The sequence below is a fragment of the Anomalospiza imberbis genome, chromosome 4 (genome assembly GCF_031753505.1).
Source record: "Anomalospiza imberbis isolate Cuckoo-Finch-1a 21T00152 chromosome 4, ASM3175350v1, whole genome shotgun sequence".
Taxonomy (NCBI): Eukaryota; Metazoa; Chordata; class Aves; order Passeriformes; family Viduidae; genus Anomalospiza; species Anomalospiza imberbis.
The window spans coordinates 55,104,924-55,130,048 of NC_089684.1; the positions used below are offsets into that span (position 1 = coordinate 55,104,924).

The 25,125-nt window shown below is 37.4% G+C and overlaps 1 protein-coding gene across 1 annotated transcript in view; it reads left to right on the forward strand.

Moving 5' to 3' along the window:
• EVC2 (EvC ciliary complex subunit 2) overlaps positions 1-25,125 on the forward strand; it is a 61,241-nt gene that overhangs the window by 12,519 nt on the left and 23,597 nt on the right. The window contains exons 5-12 of the mRNA XM_068188655.1: positions 1,448-1,634; positions 3,265-3,374; positions 4,460-4,522; positions 8,298-8,432; positions 9,889-10,040; positions 19,338-19,662; positions 22,226-22,465; positions 23,891-24,066. Coding sequence (XP_068044756.1) covers positions 1,448-1,634; positions 3,265-3,374; positions 4,460-4,522; positions 8,298-8,432; positions 9,889-10,040; positions 19,338-19,662; positions 22,226-22,465; positions 23,891-24,066 — 1,388 coding nt within the window. The remainder of the gene's footprint in view (positions 1-1,447; positions 1,635-3,264; positions 3,375-4,459; positions 4,523-8,297; positions 8,433-9,888; positions 10,041-19,337; positions 19,663-22,225; positions 22,466-23,890; positions 24,067-25,125) is intronic.

Below are 25,125 nucleotides of genomic sequence, written 5' to 3' on the forward strand. Positions count from 1 at the left end.
TTGTTTCGTTTTGATTTTGCTTTTTAAAGCAAGTATCTAGCCTTTGTGATTGCACATGAAATGTTGAAAGGCATCTTGACTGCATCATGGCAGTTTAGAAATCAGGAGAGAGAAAATCTGACCAACATATAACACATCTTTAATACTTGATGATTTTAACTCTCAGAAGTTGGGGTATAACTCATGATTTACAAGCATATGATGTTGGCAATGGTTTCCTTGGAAAGATAACTAAGCCTATTTTTATGCATGTATTAATTCACACATTTTTATACATTGCTTGCAGCTTCTAGTACAATAAATAGTTGGGAATTTTGTCCCTTAATTTCTGAAACTGTCATCTGGTTCTATGCTGAATTAGTATGAAATGCAGAGATCAGTGCACAATAGCTACATGTATTGAACCCTATGGATACCATGAACTCTGGTGTGATTTCTGAAGTCTATCACAATTCATATTTTTAGAACTCATTTTTCATGAGGACTGTTTTATTATTTTATATTTGCTGGTGTCCAGATACAGTGTAGACATTTCCTTAAAAGGAAGATCTAAAAAGAGAAAGGTTCGACCTGAATCATAATTCTGTCAGTTAAAGGACTATTATTTTACTGTCATTATTTGAAACCTCATAAATCATCATGAATATACTATAGATCACCACATTATTATAGATCCTATAAAGGTTTAGACAATTCTGGTTTCATATGAGTTACAGAGGAAGGCAGTTTGGAAGGTGAGAGGTCAATAAGCTACTCTGTGCTCAGAGTAATTTCATTTAGAGGGTATAATTGCTCAATGAGACTTAAAGGCTTAATGGAATAAATAAATGAAATCACATGAGCGAATGTTGCTAGAGATTGGTGATTAGTCTGTGACCATCACTGCTAATTGGAAGCAGAGCCGTGAACTCCCAAGTTCGTTGGTGGCTCCATCTGCCCTCCTGTAGGAAGGGCAAGTCCAGACAGCTGGCATCCTTCAGAGAATGGGGTTGCTATGAAAGAAAGGAAAATAGAGACCAAAACTGCATGGAGAGAATTACTCTGTAGTGAGGAAGCTTGCAAAAGAAATATCCTTGTGGTACAAGGTACAAATTTAAGAATTTTCCAAACTCTGGTTATAAAGTTATGATCCAGTTTTGTGTTGTATGCAGTATCACGGGGATATTCAGAATTTGATTACGCTTCTGGTCCTGTATGAGCTGAGTTTCCACCTTCTGGCTTTCTGCTGCTGTCTCCAAGCAACAGCTTGACATACCAAAGACTAAAATCTCACTGGGAGTGTGAGATCAAACTGAGTGTAATTTCATTTGCAGATCACTTAGAATACCTTCAGAAAATAAGTTTACACTTATAATGAAGTTTTATTTGTAATCAAGGCTATGAATTTTGCTGTTAAGATGCACATACAGCCGCCTTGCACCATTAATACTAATATTTCTGATTTCAGGTGGATGTTGAACATGACCCTCAAACTGCATACATTACACTTGTTATTAATAACACCAACACATTGCTCTCAACAAACATCACAGATCTTATCCTCATGGACAACATTACTGGTCTACTTGTTCAAAAAAACAGTGGGAATAAGACCACAGATGGCATACAGATTTACAGGAAAAGTTTCTTGCAAGGTAACAAAATCTGCAGTAAAATACCCCTCATAACACATGTCAGAGTGCATCTGTTAAAATCACAGTATTTATTTATTTATTTGTAGTGGTGTAAATTATTTGATTATCAGTTAATACAGATGAAGAAGTCTGGGAAAGGTTTTAGGCTGCAGTTTCCAATTCTGTCAGCTCCCTATTAACTGTTTCAACTGACACCTTTGAAGTGCTTCCAGTCTTGCAGGCTCAGGACTGAGCCTCCTGTACTTTGTAAAAGTTGCCATCAAAAATGAGAGTCTTTCACAATTGTATTTGTTCATTTTGGGTATTTTTTAAAATTTCTGCAAAAGGCATTTTAATCGTATTTTGAGGCTTCTTTAGCCAAGTGTAGCAGCTCAGCTTGCTGAGGTATTGAGGTGCATTGGAATTGAAAAAGGCCATACAATCAGAAATAAGGCAGCTCTTGTCGGTATGTGTGCTCTCCAAACTGAGCAAATTAGAAAGTCAAAGCGAGTAATAAAGAAATAATCTTCCAGTTGTGAAGTCAGTTTGTTCCTTTTCTAATTGGTAGCAGTTCAATCAGTACACATGCATTAAATTTTATCTTTCTTGATTTCTTCATCTCCTTTTTCCTAATCACAAGCATGTTGAAAATGAGCAGCTTGCTTTTGGAAGTCATGACATTTCTCCAGGAGCTTCAGAAGTGTTCACTAATTCTTGTTTATGATGGGAGTATCTCTGGTTGTGATAGTTTCATGGTGAAAGATTTCCACATAGAAAAAGGGAATAAGTAGGCCTGGGGCTGCTGTCTGATTGCAGTTGGATAGCCAAACTGCATTTCTGTTAACAGCAGTGTGAGCAATGGTTGCAAGACTGGTCTTTTTGGAAATGTCAAGGGATTGCTGGCTTTTCACAGAGATTTCCTGGAAACAAGTATCCCTGAGAAAGAATAGAAAAATGGCTTTCATGTCTGATCTAGTATGCCAAGTTGGAGCTACTACGTAATTTATTTATAATTACTGAATCTGGAGTTGAAGCTGGCTTTTCCAGGCAAATCAGTGTGAAAAATACTGAAGTGGAAGAAAATCCAGCAGACCAGATTTCTGCGTAGTTTGAGATTTGGACATTACTATATTAATCCTGAAGTCAGCCCATACCTTGCCACTGGGGCTGGATAGAAAGGCTCTGTCTACACTGGCCTATGTACTGTCATGTTCAATGTTGACCATAATAATTTTTCCTACTTCAGTGCATTGTGAATCAAAATTCACCTGAATTCTGAGATTTCTCTTTGGTTTCAGCAAGGGGAGAATCAACAAGTTAGTGGTTAAAAGTGTAGGCAGTCCATTTTATAATAAAAATATTTTAAAATAATATCATGTGACTTTTGGTATCAAAAAATAATGTTTTTGGGTAGGTTGGGGCATCATTTAATGCAGTTTCCAAATCCTGGGCTGAATTTGCTTGAATTCTAAGAGGCAGCAGATAAGGAGGATGTTGCTGAACTCAAGAGGCGATGAACTGTCTACTCTGGATGTATGGCATCTGCTGTGTCAGAAAGAAAAAGCTCCAGTGCTGTCCCAAACCTTCTCCGGGGATCTTTAAGAAATTTTCATGGAAGGAAGCAAGTCTATCCATATCCCTGTTTTAATAGGTGGAGAACACTTTGCAATCAACTATTCTGCACTTCTTGATATGGAAGAAATGTGGCATGGCAGGGTCTTGACACTGCCTGCAAAGCTAACTTTCAGGAGTTCATCACAGGTATTGTATTCACAATTTTATTCTGCTCTTCACAAGTTTTGTAAAAAAAACAGTCTCCAAGGTGGTTCTTGCTTGCCTAAACAATGAGGTCATCATGTAATGAAATGAAACTCTTAGGCTCTCTGATTGATTACCATGAATTTATAAATGCATGAACTATTCTTCATAGCTTAAGAAGTCCTAGACCTCCTAAAGTAAAGTATTTTTGTGTGTTGTCTTGTAGCTTTTCTTTATACTTTCATATTTCTCTCCAGTTTATTGATCTGTCTTGGAAATAAGTGTCCCATATACATGTGTGTTCCTGAAGCCTAAGCGAGATTGAAAGTTTTGCCATATTTTTATAATAAAATAATTTATTTTAACTGAAAAACAAGTTGCAACAGAGAAAAAAATCTCATTGCTCATAAGAAAGACACCTTTTAGTATAAGAGTTTCTGTGTCTGAAAGATTTCTCAGAGAAGCTGAGAAATCTCCATCATTGCTGATTTTGAGAACTGTTGCATCAGGCTCTGAAACAACTGGTCTAATGATGGAATTAGCCTGGCTTTGAGTAGGAGACAGGACAAGTGGTTTCTGCCAAAGTAAGATTTTTCAGCTCTTAAATATGGCTTGATGGTTTTTCTGTGGTTTTCACAATTACATGTAATTATAACCTGCAGATGTATTTCCCATTTCAATCGCCTTTCTCCTTGGTTTTGGAGGAAAAGGTGTTCCATGTGTATGGGAGTGGTGCTAGAGCAGTGGAGAGGAAAACTTAAAAAAACAGGGGTTGGTAAAAGTAGAGATTTATACACTGACTGTGGCTCCTGATCCGTGCATTCTCAGTCAACCCAGATTTTATAGGCAAAGAAAAATGTAATACTTTGTGCATTGGGATATGGGGAGTAAATCCCACAAAGCAGCTGCTTCCATGTCTTTCAGTGTTGCCCCTAAGTACACTGCATTTTCCTATCAGATTTATTTCAGCCTTAAGCTTAATGAGAAGTATAGCTAATCTAAGGAGAGGCTTTTCTAAAGACTCTAGGCTGTTTGCCAGTGGATTCTGCTTTTTTTTTAATACAGGTAATTTTTTGTATCTCTCTCAGAATAAAACACATCTTGTATCATTGACAGCATCACTTACCATAACGGAAGAAGAAAAGACCAAGGTAAATTCTATGATTTGGTATTACATTGACTCTCCTGCTTATACTTTTGGACGACCTAAAGTAAATCCTAGGAGCTAAGGATGTCCATGTGTACTTGTGTCTCATCACTCAGCTATTGGCTAGTAATCATACACAGGTTCTGCCTTCTCAGATTTTAAGAGGAAGAAAACAGGACTCAAAAGGTCTTTTTTTGTCTTAAACCAGCAATGTTTAGTATGGAAAATCTAAAAATGCCATTATGCTCCTAGCCATGTTCTTTCATTTGAAGAATCATCCAGGCATAGGAAACTGTGATGAGGATTATGCTCACCTGCTGCTGTGCCTAACCACCATGAGAAAGCTTTTTGTATTTACAAAAGGGTAAAAGTATCCTCCACCCGTTGAGAAAAGGTTTCTGTATGATGCTGATACTCAAGCCTGACAAATAAAACTGTGGAAAGAGTGGCATAGTTTATGCTTCCTTTCATTTTTTAACTAGTCATTCTTCCAATACGACTTTTTGTTCTTGGCTTCTGAAGTAATTCTGAAAAACAGTTTTTAACAGGCCAAATAAACCTTCAAAATTACATTGATTGCAGGACTATTTTTCTTTTAGATAGTTTTTTTATTAAAAAACTCTCTACTTCATCCATCAGTTTCATTACTAGAGTAATCCCTTCACCAAACTTGTTTCTCTCCCCCAGCCTCTCATTAATTTGACAGGCTGCTGTTGCAAGGGGTCATTTTTAAAGAAGCTGTGGCTTGGTTGGCAAGAATACTGGGATTATTTGTGCATGTGGATAGGGCTTGCCTGAATAGGTCCTGAGGACTAGACCACTCATTCCTTCTATGGACCTGTCCCATGAGTTTCTCTCTGCCTTTAGAATAAGTAATCTGTTTGGAGATTGGGCACGGGAGCCTCTTGTTCTAGTATTGCCTTCTGCTGGGATCTCTGCCTTCTCAGCTTTTATTATTGTAATAGATAACATGTCCAGATGTGGCTTTGTGGTAATTGAAGATCAAGTGCCCATTCTGTTAAAATGAAAGCCATGCTTAAACATGATATAAACTAAAACTATACATAAGCTAGAGAACTCATTGTCCCTGGATAAAGATCTAGTAATATTTAAAAGGATTGGACATTTGTATAGCTAAGAATTACTAATGGACTTGCCATAAATCTCTTTTTAGAAGTAGCTGACTGGTTAGAAAAATAACCTCATGAATGTTTTTTGTAAAATTTGGTGTGAATTGATTTGCAGCAGTTGCTGATGTCTTAAGCTGAGACTGTAAGCTACATTGGTCTCAACTGGCCATGAAAATTTCTGCAATCTGTTATTTTACATAAAACCTTTTTACTGTGCTTATTATTTTTTCCAATTTGATCTTGATAGGTAGACCTCAAAAAGTTCTTGTGAACAGTTTCATAGGTAGGTAAAATTAGCTCAGCTGCATTTGAACTTAGTAAATGAATAGGTTTTTAACTAAAATGTGTGGTAAATATGTGTGGAAAATACCATACATTTTTGAAAAATAAAGCTTAGAAATTATTTAACACATCATGTTTCACATGCATAATATTTGACTTCAGGCTGTGGCCAAACATAAGATGTTTCGGAATGAAACCAGTTTGTGCAAGGAAATTAGGATTAGCTGGAGAAGGTGTGATGTATTTTATTTCATTCATATTGTCAGCTGTCATAAATGCTCTCCATCTCAGATTTATGTATTAAAAATAATTTTTAAGCCTTTTCATGGATATGTTAAAGCCAATGCACATGTGTGACTAAGTGGACAGTATTTGGGAATGAAAAGTGAAGAATTAATTATGTAGTCATGGCAGTGTTACGCTACATTGGTCCCATCAGCTTTCACATGATTTGCTTGAACACTTAGATATTAAGGTGTTCTTTAAAGTTTCACAAACCCTGTTGATTTCTCTTCTGTGCCACTGGAAGAAAGTGCTTGGTTGCCTGGAACAAGGTAATTTTGTGGGTTATGAAAAAAATATGAGTACTGCTCATGTGAGTGTCCGTGCCAGATGTCATCCCACAGCGCTTCAGGGCCTGTCAGTACTTTGTGCCTCTGCCCTTGGCTGGGGGAGTTTGATGCTGAATGGGACACTGGTGAAGAGGGAAGTTCTCCCATCTAAGCCTGTTGCATGGGAGAGATGATAATAATTCCTTTACGCTGATTTTTATGAGGTTTGCTTCCCTCAGCATCATGCAAAGCAGTGGGAGCATATCAGTTCTTGAAAGAAACTTGGGCCTGTAATGCCTCTTCCCACTGCTGGGATGGCTTTAGAGGTTAGCTTAAGGAATGGCTTTTGAGGCCTGCTGATGTGTCCATGGTTTGAAGGTCGATCTGCAGGGCCAACACTGGTCTTGACTTGAGCCCGGGCTCTGGCACCTCCCCTGCACCGTCTGCTGTGGTGCTTTGAGATGGCGTTAAGCACCTGCTGTGTTCTGCGTGGACTGACAGCTCCCAGTGACATGGACTGTCCTTCCAGAGCTCATTTCCTTAAGTATAAAAGCACAGACAAAACTGCCTGCCCTCATGCAGACTGGCTGTCCCACCGTGGGTCTCACCTCTTAGAAAGCACAGAGCCATTCTGTAGCCAGTGCTTTTTCTTCACCGAAAGAAAAGCAGCTTCTTTCCAGCTTCATTGAATCCATAGCCTCACCAGATCCTTGCTTTCCCCAGAAGCCTAGATTTCACAGAGTGAAAGCCTTAAATTTCACAGAGTGCATGGAAATTAGGCAATTGCAAGTGGGTTCAGACAAAATGATGAAGTGGTTTCAAAGCAGCATTTTTCCCCTAAGTATTATCTATGGCATCTCCTGTTCCCTGAAAGTGGAGGGATCTCAGTCAGAGTCCTGATGCGACAGAGATGTTAAATTGCAATAAATTATTTTCAAATTGTGGGCCATGTTTTAATATTGTTTCCTATGCAGAATTGCCTTTGACTCTGTGGAATGCTGTTAGGTTTCTGCTCCAAGAAAAAAACAAACCCAGCTTGCAAGCAGCATGTTAATTATTTACAGTTTTTAACCCCAACAGAATGATCAGTGGTGAAACATTATACTAATAGCTGTGCTATGTTTTTCATTGAAAGATCTCATAGAACTAAACAAACACTGAATTAACTTTTCCTACATAGAGCATGAAGTAAAAATTAATTTTTAATGCAATTCAGTTTAAAGATTAAGTTAAGAGCTAAAGTGAAAGTTCTACAAAGTTGTTTGTGACTCATGGTTCCAGTGCTCCTGCCAGCCTTTTCTGACTCAGGCTAATGCAGAAGCTGCAAGGTTGCACACAGATTGGGAGGTGTCAGTTGCATGTTTATTTTGAACTCATATTGTTAATTTCTCCCTATGGTGTTTACTCAGTTTCATTGAATCAAGAAATGGCCATTAATTAAAGTAGCTGACATCTGACTGACTTTCCAGAACCTGTGATCAACATCAAATGCCAGCAATTATAATGAGACTTCTTAGGAGAGTGGCAACTTTGGAAAATAGGCTAGTAAGTACAGGGCACCCAAAAGTCACAGCAAGAAAAATCAGTCTGTGGAGTTCTCTTGCTTGAATTTGAAACCTATTGAAAATACTCACTTGTTTGAAAACATTGATCAAGATGTAGTAATAACATAGTGCTGAGAAATCCTGAAGTTGTGTGAAGCCATTTAAAAATAATTTACAGTTTGCTTACAGTCACAGTCTTTGAATTATAGTTATGATCTGATCTTTATATATAATACAGATAACATTTTAATTAAATCATCTTTTAATTTCAGATTTTATACAGCCATGCCATCAGTGCTTCAGCATTCTTCATTGCTTTTTTCGTTTCCCTTGTGCTGACATGTGCTGTCTTTTTCATCATTTACCGAACCCAAATATTAAAATGGAGTTTCTGTAATAAAAAGCAGGTGAGATGTACTGTCTGTCAGATTAGGTTATTTAATTTTTTTCAGTGATCATATGTGATGCTATAACTTGCTAACTAAGATTGTCTGAAGAGATTTTGAAGAATAAAAAGCCATCAAGTGATGGATTTGGCCCACAGGTAATGTAATCTCTACATCCTCTAAATTTTAGTGCAGTCACATTTAGAGGTGAGTGTAAGAATGATACCTGATAAAAAAAACTGCTATCAGTACCTGGATATTGGCCCTAGATCAGAGGGGGTTTACCTTTTGCCTATTCATTTCTTTCCATATTCCTCTCTTCCTCCCCTCCATCCCTCAGTATTAGAAGCAGGATGTCTCTGGGTTATAAGAAGTTGCCAAGGCTGTAGGTGACTTATCTTGAACACAGCAAGTTGGGTGCAATTTTTTTTTCTGATTATCAAGAATAGGGATTTGAATTTTGGTCTTAGTTTCTTCGATATGCAATAATATCTTCAGTGATTAAGCAAAACAGATAGGATTGAGGATGAAATATTTTCATTGTTCTGTGTCAGTTTGAAGTATTTCAGTATATATTGCACCAGAGAAAGAAAATATAGAATCTGATAAATATTAATCAAGTTGGTGCAATTCCAACCATTCCTTCTATTAATTATTTTTGTAGTTATGTAAAGTATAACAACTTCATTGGGAGGGAGCTAGAGACCTTAGTGAGAATATTACAGTGATTGGAGCAGTCCTAAGAGAGTTATGCTGAGAGCTTTGAACCCTTTGTCTGCTGAAAGGGTGGTGGATCTCTCATCCATCTGGGCTGACCAGAGTAGCTCACAAATCACTTGCAGCCTTTCTGCTGCTGAAAATTACACCATCTTTTATCTATTTTTGGTCTGAAAAATTAATCTCTTTAAATGAAAAGGATGTGTCTTGCATCTTTTTACAAAAGAAATAGTGATAATGAATTAGTAAAAAAGGTCCAGCTTGGTCTAGCATCAGGTATTTATAGTGTGTTTTTTTACAAAATATTGTTAGCCGTTAGTCTGAAGTGTTTGTGAACTGAGTGACTTCCAGCATGGATAGGATTAGTTTTCCATGTTGTTCACCCAATCATATTGTAATGTTGCCATATGTAATTTGTATGCCATGGGCAATTTTTAAAAAAATTAATAGAAAGTTTGAAGTGGAAGACAACTTCTTAGATGACTTCTTTCACAAGTGTTCTGTGTTCTCCATTTCTTAATCTGTATTCCACATCAGTTATATACTAAAAAAGATCAGTCTGAAATAATAGTATATTTGATTTCAGATACATATCTGAATTGCACAGCCTCTTTCTGCTCTTTCCAGCTTTACAGTTTGATGATAAGTAGAAGCCTTCTCACCCAAAGTTAAACTGCAAAAAAATTAGATCAGACACTCGTTATGCATTTTTTTATAATCTAAAGTTTGCTACTTTTTCTCCCTTTTTTTTTTTTTTTAGGAGATACAGCCTGATCTCAGCCAAAATCACAAACTAGAGCATTCTCAATTTAATTCAGGAGATCTCTTTAGTGAAGATATAATTATGAATGACCAAATCATTGATATTCTGTCCTTTGAAGAACCTGGGAACATGCGTCAGGCTTTAGAAGAGTAAGAATTCACTGCTATTACATGACATTTATTATTTTTATCATCAGCCAAACCTTTGAATATGTTTTGAGTACCTCCTCTTTATTGTTTTTTTGTAGTGTTTGTTTACTCGTATTAGTGCACTACCTTAGGTTTTTGAATGTTTTAGACAATCATCTGTGGGAAGGGAAAGCCATCATATTTCATATCGATTCACTTGTCGAAGTCACAACACCATCTAGAAACATGCAAGTTTTCCAATCCAACCTTGCTTTGTCTCTCTATGGTTCACGACGCGAAGGGAAACTTCTTGGTGTGCAAGAAAATACTGAAATGCGGTATTCTACTATTGCTTAACACATTCTGCTTTCAGAAGGGTGGCTTTTGTCCTAGAAAAGAGAGGCCCTGCTGGGTGGCAGCATTACTGTTCAGCAGTGTATTTTGAAAACAGCTGGATCAGAGTCTAAGGTGTGACAGTTTGTAGTGCTGCCAGAAAGATACCATGTACCTGTGATTGGTGAGGCCACTTGCTAGAGCATAGAAACACTCCTGATACTGTAGAAAGGCTTTTTGACAGAAACATGCCACTGTTAAAGGTCATCTGTTCTTCAGCTGAATTTTACAAAAAGGTCTTATGTGAAGATGAGCAGATGTTGTTTATGCAGTCTTACCATTACCTCCTGGTAAATGAGGGTAAAGGCAGTATTATACAACTACAAAATCTGTAGAAGCTGAAAAGTTACAGGACCATGGATGGAGTTTTCTTTCTTTAAGGGTAACAAATAGCATTCTTTTTCTGCCTTTCCCTGATAATTGGGAACTTATCTCTATAAATAGCATATTGGTCATTGCTTTTATAACTGTATAGTAACTCAGGATTTTAGCAGGCTTATCCTGAAAATAATTTTGCGAATATTAAGAAGAACAGGATCAAACATTTTTTTTAAACTCACTTTAGTATTAATTTATTTCAGGGATAGTTAGTATCTAGCTAGGTTGAAAAAAAATTGCTGGACTATTTTCAGATGGATTAGAAAATATTCTTGCAACCTTTGGAAAGGCTTATTTTTTTAACAGGTTTACTTCTAAACCTATAAAACAGGATTCATATCCTTGTTTGAATATGTGTCCAGGGGCTAAAGTTTTTTAATGTTTTTATGAAGTTACTGCATATGTCTCTTGCTTCCTTTTCTTTCCTCAGTTTTTATTTTGTTTACCTCTAAAGAGGTGAGCATTGCAGTGAATAAAGTCAATGCCCATTAGTCAACACTCACTAACCTGCTTCACCTTCTATGCTATCTTTTCCTTTTCCAGGGTGAGGATAGTAGATAGATCACAAAGGTGTCCAGAGTTACAGTGATTCCTGCTATGAAAGATGATTGAAAGGGTGATAGATATTTCAGCCAACCAACATCATCTTGCTTGTATGATAGCTTGCTAGTTCCTTCTGCGTCTTTTGTTGCAGGTGTGTTTCATTTTTGTCAATGTGACACACATACAAGCTTGGCAGCATAATTGATAGCATCCTTTTCATTGCACTGTCATGGTTGGAATCATTCTGGTCTGTCAGATAGAAATGAGAAAAAAACTCTGAAAAGTAAGAGCCACATGTTTTCTTCTTTGCAACATAGAGCTGTTCTGTCTTTTAAGAAGTGACAGTGCCAAATCATTTAGGAGATACATCAGGAACATGTGTTCAATATTTATGGGCAGGGACAGCTTTGGAGTGTAGACAGTTTACAGTGTCAGGAGGATGGGCTAGAGAACAAAACATACTTTTAATGTTTCATAAGGAAGCTTCTTGGTTACTCATTTTGTGAATTTTTTCTTAATAAGTCATATCTTTGATGTACATTATGCAGCAAAATAGCTTGGCTTTTATTCTCAGTAGGTTCCTTGCTATGTATCTTACTGAATATTGGCTTCTAGGCAGTGAATACTAATGAGGGGAAGATACATGATTTGGATATTTGACGTGCACACTAGAAGATCGTGTTCCAAAATGTTGTGGATCTCTGTTTCTATATGTCTGCAGGAGAATATGAAGAAAGCTGAGCAATTTGGGTTTGTGTCCAGTATGATGGAGCCTGACTATTCTCAGAGTCTCAAAAGATACAGATGTGTTAAAGAAAACTTAATTTCTTAAATGTTTTTCCACTACACCTTTTCTTTTTAACCTTCATTTTGTACAGCTGTGCTTCCTTGAGTTTGTCAAAGCTCTAGCTGTATTTGAACCTGACTGCTGATACACAATACATACTGCCAATTATTTTGGTAAATGAGTAAGTAATATTTGTATATTGAAGGCTGATTTTTTCCTGTGGTAGAGGATTCTGAGGCCAATGTACTAGAGAACAGGATCAAACTGTCTCCAAAATGCCTTGACAGAAAAATAAAAATGATTTACCGTGATCTTAGAAGTTCACTTTTTCTTTTAAAATCTAAATTTCTTGCTATACATGCCAATTTGATTTGCTATGGAGCAAATGTTCTGGTTTTTTTAAAACCCTGAATTTGAGTGGAAAGTAGCAATCAAAGACTCATAGAATCTTAAGGGATTGGAAGGGACCTTAGAGATCCTCTAGTCCCAACCTCCCCACCATAAGGAAGGACACCTCCCACCAGACAATGGTGCTCAAGGCCTTACCCAGCCTGGCTGTGAACACTGCCAGGGATGGGGAATAAATGATCGTGTTGTCATAGCACCTAGACTTGACTAATCCTACACTGAAAATGGTGAGAAATAGTTACATGGTTAGTACAAAAAAATATGAGGAGCTAAATTTCTGTTTTTCATAACTTGGAAAGAATGTAATTAAAAGTTTAGAATTTTTGAAGGGAGAGCATATTCAGCATATTCTTTTTTTGAAATGTGTACCGTGCAGGATTATAACTAAATAGTAATCACATTGATATAAGATGCAGTGAATGCTCATGGTATGAACTCCAAACCCTGCATTTGTGGTTCTGTGTTATGAATGCTGCTAGAAACTTCACAAGTGTGTAAACTGTACTTTGTAAACTATCCTTTTTTTTTTTCAATCAGAAATCAACTGCTTAATATATGATAGGAGCCTGTAAGACTGGGGAGCTGAAGAAAACAAGTAATTTAAAATTAATAATCTTTCTTCATCTTAAAAATGCCATTTTTCTTTGATGTTGGCTAACTATGAAGTGCTTGGAATTGTAAGGGTCATTTCTACTGTCTACCTGGAACAATTTATCTCATCCAGAAGAGAGTCTTCTCTTGAGAGTTGTGCTGTTCCTGATGCTTTATTCCATATAATTTTTTATGAAGATTGATATGTCCTACTATTTCTGTCATCTGAATACTTACCCTGCATGGATAGATGAGAAGAATCTGAGGAGGTCATAGCAGAGTTGGAAGCTCCTCAGGCATTAATGCATAATGCATATAGCAATAATGCTTATTTATTATTTTGTTAGTATCCAGGCTGAACTTGGTGTTTTTGAAATCAATGGTGAAATGTGTGATGACTTCACCAGATGCAGAATTGGAATCTTTCATACACTCTTTTTGCATAGTTGCTTTTCTGAGCAAAAGAGTGAAATAACCATTTTCTGAACTGTGTTGCAACAGCAGTATTGCAGGTAGATGTGTTTTTAAAATTTATTTTCTGAACATCACTGATTTGTCATATTTCTTATTTTCTGGAAGCAATGCAGAGGTTCTCAGTCTCTTAAATGCTGTATTTTAAAAATGTTTTCAAAAACAGATAATTGTAAAAATTGAAATACTCTCTTTATATTGCTGTGGAGAATTAGGGGAATTTGATAGGTGAAACTGCTGCCAGATATAATGCTTAGACTTTTCATCAGGTTTTCATGAATCTTTGTTTTCTGAAGAGTTTCTGGTCTCTCAGCTCAATTTTTCATCTTTTTCAGTTTTTTATTTGATCATTATTTCTTGGCTGTATATCAGGAATCCTGTTTTTGGTTTTGTCAGCATTCTGACTTCTGGAAAGCTAAACTTAACCTGTGACTCATCCATGTGAAAGCATCCTTAGATAATCCTCATGTACCTTTCTTAGCAATTTCATTTAGTGATGTTTGTGTTCTCTGTGGGCTGCTGTGTGAGCTGTGCTGAGTTCACGCTTGGCTGTGTAAGTGCCACAGGACTGATGGATGAACTCCCCCAATTCAGAGCTGGCTGCAGGCCAGTCCAGCTACTGGTGTGTCACAGAATATCTTCAGACCTGTGCTAACACAGCCTGGCAGCAGGCAGGGACCAGGGAAAGGCAACACATCCCACTCTGGCACAGGAGTGCCAGAAGAATTTGGGCAGTCAGTGGCTGTGGGTGGGTGTTCAGACCTCATGCCATTGCCTCTGCTTCTACTTTAGTACAGTTTGAGTCTCCTGCAGAGGTTTGTGCCTTCTTGTGCTGCAGCTGTGTAAATCCCAGCCCTGAAGTGTTTATAGCCTCTGTTGAGACTGGACCCAGCAGAAGAGCATGGAATGCAAAGGAAGGAAAGAAGGAGGGAGGTGTTGAAGTGAGGAAGGTATGGGGCTGCACAGAGGGGTCACATTGACATGGTACTTTAAAGAACCACCAACACAACAAACTAAACAGATAAAAAACCAAAAGACAGCCCAGCTTACTGATGCTGTATTACTAACCCTTCAATAAATGGAAAATTTGTGAAACAAACCACATCAGCAGCTTTTGAAGATCTCTAATGCCCATTACACTCAAATTGGCTTTCTTTGTTTACTGTGACTAAAGCCAGCACTTCAGGAACTATTTTCTTTGTGCATCTTCTTGTCTGACTCTTTCTCCATCTTCACTCCTCTGAAGTATGACAAAGCACATGAACCATAATGTCTGGATGTTGTCTTCCCATTTCTTTCCTCACTGCAGCTGTCCCATCGTCAGTGTGCCCGTGGGTACAGGACATGTGCTGCTCTGGCTGTAACTGGGGTGGAGTGCTGGTCTGACTGTCTGTCCTTCCCTCTTTCCATTCTCCTCTCCATCAGGAGTTCGTGCAGGTGCTGCCTTGGGACTCTGAGTCACTGCTGAAGTGGAAACAGTGGAGACAAAGTGTCCACAAATGGCTATAAATTACTTAATTACTTGCTTTTCAGGAGTCTTGTGTATTTGAAGCAATACTTTTACAGAAACTGCTACCACAGAGCTCCAGTCTCCTCTGGATACTTTTGTAATACATGTGCTACTAATTGACTGCCATTGGCAGAGGAGAGATGAGCCTTCTGAGAATGACAGGCTTTTCTGTTTGGTGAATCGAAGGGGAATTTGTTTAATGCTTCTCTCCCTTTTAGGCTTCAGAAAGTTGTGTCACAGTAGTCTTACCTTTATAAATTCAGAATTAGTTTTTAAAATATATTTGAATGCCATTAGTTATTTTTAGCAGCTATTAGTTCTCCTGTTCAAAACTTCTCTCTGTGGGCCTGTAATTTGAATAATAAGACTTAAAGACACAATTACTTGGTTGTTAATGAGAGGTTTCCATTTTGTGTAGTGTGTTGTGTTTTGGTCTGCCTTTTTTTGAATTAACTATAGTTGGTTTCCTGACCTCAGCTGCTTTCCTGTATTCTTTCATTAGGTCTGTGGAGGACATCAGTTGCCCAGGGACTCTTTGTGCTTCTCTGTGTTTGGCGTCTGGAATTCTCCTCTTCCAGATCTCTCTAACAGATTTTTAAAACCTCTTTCTCTTCAAGTGAGTGAAAAAGCTTTACACTTGCTGTTTGAAGTTTCATTTTCTGTGTGTCTGTTCAGCTTTCCTTCCCTCACCCTTTTGTGCCACCTGCCTTCTGTACTGTCCTCATCCTTTCTCTGCATGCTTTGTCCAACTACAGCTTTCATCTTTTTCATCAATAGGTTGCCATCAGCTACCTGTACTTCATTAGCTTTCATGTTTCTATGCTGCTGAATATGCTCAGGAATCGAGGCAAGACCTTTTAAACATCAATTACTTTAACAAGCAGAGTGCAGAGCATTTAAAGCAAATTATTAAATGTACCTTGGCTTGAGGAGACAGTGTCAGGCTAGATTTTTTTTTCCCTATGTGACGTGAAACATTTAATCTGGTTGATTGTAAACATTGTTCTTCTGAGGGACTTGAATGAAATCAAATGAAAGCATTCATTTTATTATATGTGCAGGCTTCCTGTTTTACTGACTGTTGGTGTGATGCAGCGTGCTAGAGGTGCCCTCAACCTCTCTGTTTTGAGTAAAGAGCTTGAAGCAAGGTTTCTGATGTGTGTGATGAGCTTGTCTCATTTCTGCTGGCTGCTCTATGAAGATCACAGGCCAGAAGTAGAGCACATTAGATGGAAGGGAGCTTTCAAGTTTTTACAGCCACAGCCTTTCTTCAGCTGCTGCTGCCAAAAGGTGATGGTGTGGCTGCTATCTTCAAAGATGTGTCCTGGGAGAACTATGGTTTGTAATTCCTTTTGTCTCTGCTATTACCCTTGGTTTGGTGGAACAGTTCATAAACTTCTCTTCCATTGCCTTCAATGTGCTGTCAGGAGAATGAAGAGTGTGAGCTGCAGGTTAAATACACCTGAGATCCTAGGAGCCTCAGTATTCACTTGCTGTCACTGCAACATGAGGTGATTTATTACCATTACTCCTCCTGCATTTTGCATCATGTGGAGTTACTGGGGTACTGTAGTTCTCCTTGAGAGTGAAAAGGAGCATGGGAATCTTGTTGGAAATGGAATCAGGTTGAGTCTGTAATGACTTGCAGCAAGTAGGAAGATGTGCTATGGGAAGACTGAGGGAAAGATAATTGGAAATGTTCTGATGGTGTTTCATTGGGGTTTTCATTCTTGAGAGCACTGATGAAGAGTAGAAAAGTAACAGGGAGGTGGGTGAGGAATAGCTTTAATCTTCTTTGAAGCATGCTTTTAAAAAACCCTGTATTTGTGATAAGGAATAAATTATGTGTTATGAACTATGTAACAATGTGGTAGAGCTGTGAAGTATTACTTTCCAAGGAGAGAGATGAGGAATTCAGTCTTTCACATCTCAGTAAGAAAGGGTTAGTACGTGCTGAGGCAACCATCTATCATTGCATACTTGAAGAACAGAAAAATAATGACTAAGGAACTTGTTGTTCTGGCAAATAAAGAGAGTTGAAAGTTGTAACTAATGAAATTCTGAGGATGAGGCATTCTTTGGAGAAATTACTTAGTGGAACAATTGATTAAAATGTTTAGTTCTTTGTTAGGAGATGCTTGAAAGCCAGGGTGTTTCTCACAGAAGACAGATATGCTTCAATTAAATTAGAGCTGCTGAACTTAAAGCAGGAAGTAATACAGAAAAATAAATTTGGTGGCTTGGATTTTACAAGCCAGTAATGAATTCATGAATCTGTGAAGGAAAGCCTCCTACCACTGCCTCACAGTCATTAGAGAAATATTACAGCAAAAAGCTCCCATTCTCTGATTCCTTGTTTTTGTTTAAGTGCATTTACACAACTCTGAAACACTTCTTTTTTTCAAGTTGTCACAAACAGCTTGATAATAGCTGGCTGTATCAGCAAAGTGAGACTGTAAGCAAAATGACTTAAGAGAAAACACATCTGTATCTGCTGTGTTGCTTCAGCATCCTGTTACCTTGATCCTGCCATCACCTGCCCTCTTTCCTGGAGCAAGAAGGACACTCCCCAGGGATCAGTGCCCTGAGGTACTTTACCATGAATGTAGGTGAAATGTTACCCAAGAAAGCTGTGTACCTCCAGCTGCAGTGTCCATCTGTAGACAGGACAGAGAAGCTGGATGCTTGTGTTGCTTGGTGATATTATAGCAAATATTAGCTCTTATAGGATCTTCAGATTACTGTGAGAAATGTTGCAGGCTCATGGTACTTCAATTGCAGGAATTTCTGTTCCTGTATATAACAAAGAGGGTAAAATGGAGGAGGTTTAGTAGCTGCAGCCAACCAGCCAGCCCTGCAGCAGATTGCCCTGATGAGGACCAGCCATCACCAGTGTGTTCTGTGGTTGTGAGAAATTGCAACAGAATATCAGTCTGTGGTAGATAATTACATTTCAAAGCTAGTCTCCCAAATACTTCAAGTATTTGAATCATTGTAAGAAAACAATTCCATCCCATAAATTTCAAGATGGTGAGAATACATCTCTTGTGCTGTCAGGGAGGCAGTGATGATATGTCATTGGTTTACTTTTAATTAAACTTTTCTTGCTTTCATAAGGAAAGGAAAGTTTGACAAAAAAAGCAAAGTGTTTCTTGATTTGCATGTCTTCATTTATACGATTCTGAATGCAGTATCATTCCACTCTCTTGCAAGTCTTATCAAGATCTTTGCTATGGATTTGTCATTTATTCTGAGATTTTTCTGTAGAAAAATTAGACCAATAATTTAGCATAAGCAAAAAAAAAAAAAAAAAAAAAAAAAAAAAAAAAAAAAGAATGGGTTTAAGTTAAGTTCCTGAAAGTATGTTTTTTAGGTCACAAAGAAATTTTTGTATACATGGTCCACACAGAGAAGTATGCAGTGTTGTGTATTCATGTCATTTGACATGCAGGAACAAAAACCACTGAATTTTCCAGTGTGGAATTGAGTTCAGGTGTCGAATTTAGAGTAGTTACATTGTACATGAAATTAAAATAATTATAATTCCAATTTAACTCTACAAATAAATTAGAATGTATTTATATGCAACATGACATTTCTAAAAGCTCTTGTATTTCCATTTTGTTTCAGTCTCTCTCTAGAACTCTGTTAATGTTCGTGAGAGACAGATACCAGCTATTTTGTTTGTATCAACATGAAACTGAAAGTGTCCCCTCTTCCCTGCAGAGAAGGGAGTTCACCAGCCAAGAATATGAAACAGTGATGTATCAATCTAGATGGGTCATTGAGTTTAGAACTATTTTACAAAGTCAGTAAAATTTATAGTCTGTTCAGGTGCCCATTTGATCTGCTTTCCAACAGAGATAGTGAGTTGGGTTTTTTTTTTGGGGGGTGGTGTCAGACATTTCTATTGGCTTTTATCCGAGGGAATGTTTTGAGTATCAGTAAAGAAAAGATTTTTCTTTTTCTGTCGGAAATGGAAGTATAGACATACTTCATTAAAGTTGCTATAGTAGAAGTTGACTCACCCTGTTGTTTAATGAATGATTACTATCATGATTAATAAACTCATACACTGTGATATTCCTGCACATCTCTGACTGCCATTTCATTACCCAGTATTGAGTGAATCTAGATGCAATCTAGAAATTGAATGCTCCAGATACAAGTATCTTGTTTTCTGACACAAATTTCCCATAATCTGCGGTTTCTAACAGTCCTGATTACCTTTGTACAGTTTGGAGGTTGCCAGCCTGACACGGGCAGACGCTGATCTGGAGGCAAATCGAACACAGATCTGTAAAGAAGTGATTGCTATGATGTTGAAAAACATGGTCTTAAATCACAGCCTCTTTCCTCATGTGGAGAAGAAGATAAGTTCAGTTCTCAAAAAGCAGTTTGTTGCAATGGAGGAAGAGATTCAAGAGGAGTATGAAAGGAAGATGGTGGCTTTAACAGCTGAATGTAATCTGGAAACTAGGAAGACCATGGAGGCTCAATGCCAAAAAGCACGAGCTATAAATGAAGAGGCTGAGGAATTAATGAAGAAAATTAATGAAAAGGTAAATTTGGTTTTAAATCAAGATATTTTACATCATATGTAGTTTCATGGTTTCTCTTTTAGACTAGAACAGCTTAGTTACCCTCCTACAAGAGTAAATGTAAAGATCTACAATCAAATGTGTTCAAAAATTCAGATGTCATAATTAGGGTAGTTGTTATTAAGAAATTGTGTTTAATTACCAGAAAATTAATTCTTCTCTAGAGAATCTGTGACATCTGAAGACAAAGGGTTGTCATTACCCTGTTTTGGGTTTTTTTTATAATCACTTATACTATTGCAAAGTGGTGTATTTTTATTTACTGTACTTTACTGCAGCACTTTCTGAGATTTCAGACACTGTGTGAAGTATTTTGCATATTCAGAGCAGAACAAACCCCTGCATCATAAACATTACAGTCTAGGTAAAAAGCTTCCAACACTTATGTTCTATTTTTGAAGAAAATTAGAATATAAGCACAAAATATAAGCACAACCAAGGGCTGATTTCCCTCTGAAATGAGTGAAGGCAAGCAGAACAATCTGTATTTTAGACAGAGCGAGGAGTGGAATTCTCTTGGAAATAGCCTCTGTGATAAATAAATAACTGAAGTCAGAGTATGATTCCTTACAATGCTCCAGTCTTCCATGTCTTTTTTTGAGTATATTGAATGTTTACAATAAACCTGATTTCCCCCACCCTTTTTCTTTATTATTATTTTTAACAACTTCCTGTGACTTGGAGGGATTCTGGTAAGTTTTGAATATTTAATCTCTGTAAGTTTAAAATGCTAAAAATGCCCCAAGTTGATGTTTCATGTTTGTTAAGAGAGTGACTTGGTGGGAACAAATAGTGCAGTTTGTTAGTTACTAGTGGGGCTTTGCTTCTGGACCACATGTGGTATTTGCATATCACATACCCATAATTGTTTAGGTCTTTAATGTCAATTCATGATTAAAGTTTTGACACAAGAAGTTTTTTTTTTTGCAGAGTGTGACCCATTAAAGGTACTTCAGTATGTTGAGGCTCTCAGGAAGAGCTTTGTTTTATCAGGCTGTTGCATAGAGAAAATTAATGGCACAAGGCTAGTGAGCCAGTAGAATTTCTTTGATGTTTCCTGGTGGATTTTAAGTTGTGACTCTGTGTAGCTTTCCATACCTGTGGGATATGCCTATCCTGAACTAGAGGTGCTAGAAATGCAAGAGGTGAGAAGGAAGAAATACTTGTGGGCACCTTCTTAAAGAGGAGGTGGACTGTACTCTGCAGGAGACTTTCTTCTTCTGTTGGATATTGAAGGACTCTAGACCTCATTAAGTCCTGCCTTTGCAGCGAGAGGGGCCTGAACCTCAGTGTGTGAACCCACACTAAGTATACTCTCAGCAAAGTGACTTTGCTTTGTAAGGAATGTATTGGTGTTGGGTCAGTGTGATTTGTACTGAAAATCCTGAATAGAAGGAGTCAAACAAGCAATTAAGGCCAGCCCAGTACCTGTCCTGATCCATTTACCATATCCTATCATTGCTGTGGCTACTGACTTTTCTGTCTGTAGGAGGACCTGGTTTTATACTTGCTACAGCACATGGTCCAGAAAGACATTCTGGAGCATGAGGGTTGGCTCACAGCCGTTTTCCTGGGCAGCAGGTGTACTGACACCCAAGATAGCAGTGGAAAACAACTAGAGCAATAACCTCCTCCCCTTCTCAGCCAAAACATAGAATTCTATTCCTTTTTGATTAATTATTTGCTGGCTGCAGTGTGTGTCATAGGAATGAGAAGTGAAGTGCAGAGGGCAGCTCTCCTCAAGATAGTTGGTATGAAATTTAGAACAAGACTGACATTGTGACTGTTGGGTAGCTGTGGTGGCATAAGGAGCATTCTTTGCTCTGTGGGACATATATGTTTTGATTCTATAATGACTTTATGCCATCTGAGATTAAAACTATGAATATGTAAGTTTTACTAGAGAACTAAGAGGAAGCATTTCTGACAAGGAAGCTTTTAAAGTAATTGCCATTTAATTCTACTCCATGGTTGTAAATGTAAATCTAAAACAATGCTCTTGGATTTATTTGTAGAAACTGATAGTTAAAGTAGGTCACCAATAATAAAAAACTTCTCAAGATTTTTTTAGTAGAATAATGTTTTTTTCTAATTTATGTTGGTTTTAAAATTATGCTTATTATTATTTAATTGGTATGTGTTATATGAGTCTGACTCTGTTTAATTTTAATAAGACTTCAGGACTGATGAAACCTAAAAAATTAATTTCATATATAGTCTTTGTGTCAAATTTCATGGGATTTTATATAATTTATGTTATATAAGACTTGTGAATTCTAAAAGGAGTTTATTATGCCTTGGAAGTAGTATCTGGATTAGAGACTGGCAACTGTACAACCCTGCCATCCAAACAGGTGAAAAGTAAGCAAAGTGTACACTGATTCAATATTAGCCTTCACTTAAACCTGAAAAGACAGTAACTAAAGTATTTATAAAATTTATATGAGCTACTAGCACTGATACTTTAAAATATGTTGAATTCTGAAAATCACTTCTGATGCATTTATTTCTTTTTTCTCTGCAGCTTGCTATAGAATACAGAAGTCTTCTGGACAAACTTCACAGACTGGTGCAGGACTGCCTGAAGAGGTTTCTTTTCGTAAAGCAGGAGGAATATTTTGCAAAGGCTTATAGAGAGCTGGCTGTTACCCAAAGAAAGGAGCTCCATACTATCTTTTTTACACAGATAACAAATGCCACTTCAAGGGGAGAACTGAAGGTGGAAGCAGCTAAAACATTAGTGGAAGGTTACTCTAAAATACAGGTAATAGGATGGTATCTCCATTCCTAACCTAAAGGCAGAATACAAACCTGAAGGAGCTTTCGAGAAATGTTTCAGGATTAATGTTATCACTTTCATAACGAGCTTTCATAGAAAGTATTTTAAAAAATTATAATGCATTCATTATGCACATCTAGACATCTAAACAACTGTATATTGAGGTATATGCATATGTGCAAAACCCCCTAGGCATCAAGTGCTCTTATATACTTCAGAAGATATACTGAGCTCCCCAATCCAAATATGTAGATGATTGCAATTGTGGTGTGTCTGAAGTGCTATGATTATGTACTTAGGGGGGGTTGAGTATCTTGAGGTTATATGATCAAGGGGTGCTGATGGACAGTATGTTCAGGACTTAAGTTTTGCTTTCAGTTACATTTTAAACCTCTTGCAACAGAATAGCTTGAGTTGTTTCCTCATGGCTTGCTTTTTTTGTTTGGTTAGTTTTTCCTCCATTTGTGTTGAAAGTTAGTGCTCTGGATTACAAAAGTTCTGGGAGTTTTTCTTTTGGCTCCTTCTTGAGGAAGAGTATGATTGTTGTGGTCCTGCAGGTTGAGGGGGGAGGTTAAAAAGCAACATCTGAAAGTAGGTGTCAGAGCATGTAAGGCCCACTCCTAAAACGTGATGCACAACCTTGTGTACAGAAGCTACACACGGGCCACTGTCAGAGGGAGATGCAGCAAGCACTTTGTGCAGAAGATAGTTAAGCAGCCAGGTCAAAGAGGCAGAGCAAGTGAAAAAAGGTTTGACTGTGTTTTGGCTGCTCAGACATGGGTCATGTAACTAGCAGACCTTGTCTTGGCTATGTATGCTAGCACAATGTCTGCTATAGAGCACTGTGTGCCTAACTCACATCTCTGCCCAGACCCATCTGTAGGTATCTAAACCCTTCCTGTTTGCCACTCTTGGAAGGGGGATCTTCTAAGCCAGCCTGTGTGCAGTGGGCTTGTCTTTCCCTATGCTGTACTCAACATAAATGGAAGATTTAGCTTTGAAGACAACTTATAGACACCTTTGAAAATGTGACCCTTTATTACATCATAAAGAACAGTTCTGCTAACACTGGTAGGGTTGCATGTGTATGTAATTGTGAATATCTGATCAAATGACCTGTTAACTCAGGGCACTCAGGACATGCACTAACTGTTCAGGAAAGTACACACAGTATTGTGGTTATCAGGCCAAAAGCTCTGCACATTATTTATTTTGTTTTGTTGAAATAACCATAATCATTTGATGTGATCATTAGAGTTAAGTTGATACAAGCTTATTGGTTTACACTTGTAGGAATTTTTTAACTTTGCCCTGTTAACAAAGAAATCTGATCTGACACTCACAGGAGTTAGCCAAAATCAGCATTACATCTAATTAAATGTTCACATTTGTTCACATTCTTTCCTGTAGGGTGACATTGAAGAGCTAATGGATTTTTTGCAAGCTTGCAAGAAATATCATCTGAGAAAAATATTTTCTTACAGAGAATATCTTATAAGTAAGATACAGTCAAGGGATTCTCATGTCTCTGCTCTTATAAATGCTGCAGCAGCCCAGATATCAAGTCTCATTAACAAGACAGAAAGGTAAAGAACTCAACTCTTTCCTTGTCAGCCATTTGACTAGATTATCTTGCAGACAACAGACTCTTCAAAAGTCTTTTTTCTGTTACCTAGCAGGAGATTTGCATAAAAATGTTATCTTTTAGTTAATTCTAAGAAAAAGTTTTGTAACTGATTGACTTTGTTAGTTAAACCCCAGCAGGTGCTAAGGTGAGGTTTTGTTGTCTGTGTTGACTTTTTATGGCACAGAGATGAATTGCTGGAAACATATGTTTGTACCCGTTTGTAATTCTGAGTTCAGTGGAAACCAGACTCATGTAAGATTTTCCATGGCTTTATATGTCCATTATTTGTGTAAATACTCATCAGTCATGTGAAAACTCATGCCAAAGTCCATTGCAACATGTAGCAGTGAAGACCATTTGTCTACATGCTTTATGCAGAAATATCTGGATTTAACAGAAAAGAACAATTTTGATTCACTTGTGATTGAATGTGTTTGAGGAGCTGGACATGTAGTTTCTCTTTTCGAATTGGAAATCATTAATATTTTCTAAAGAAAACAGATTAAGCTTATAAATAATTTAACTGAGGATTTTGACTAGTAGAGAATACACCTGTTGCCGGGGATTGAAAGGCAGATGTCAGGGAAGTAAAAAGTAGACCTGGAAATGGACTGTTGTAATACATTAATTCAGTTTATTTATTTGGGTGGTGTGATTATAAAACTCCAGAATGTACTATCTCAGTTTATTTGCTACTGTTTTATTTTCAACAGGCAAACTGAAGTAGCCTAGTATAACTCATGAGAAATTCATAATTACATAACATCGACTAGTATTTCAGTTTTTAACTAGAAAGTGATTTTGGGAATGTTTACAAATTGGAGCACTAAAATTTGAGCAGCAAGAGCAGTCCAGTCTGAGCAGTACTTTAAATTTGTAACCATGGTATCCTCTTAATTTTCACTTTACCATTGAATCTGCTTGCTAAATATAAATACAGCTCTGTCTTAATCTATTTTGTCCACTTTATAATAGAGTGCCTTAAACTTACTGTTATAAATGGAATTCTAAAATACAA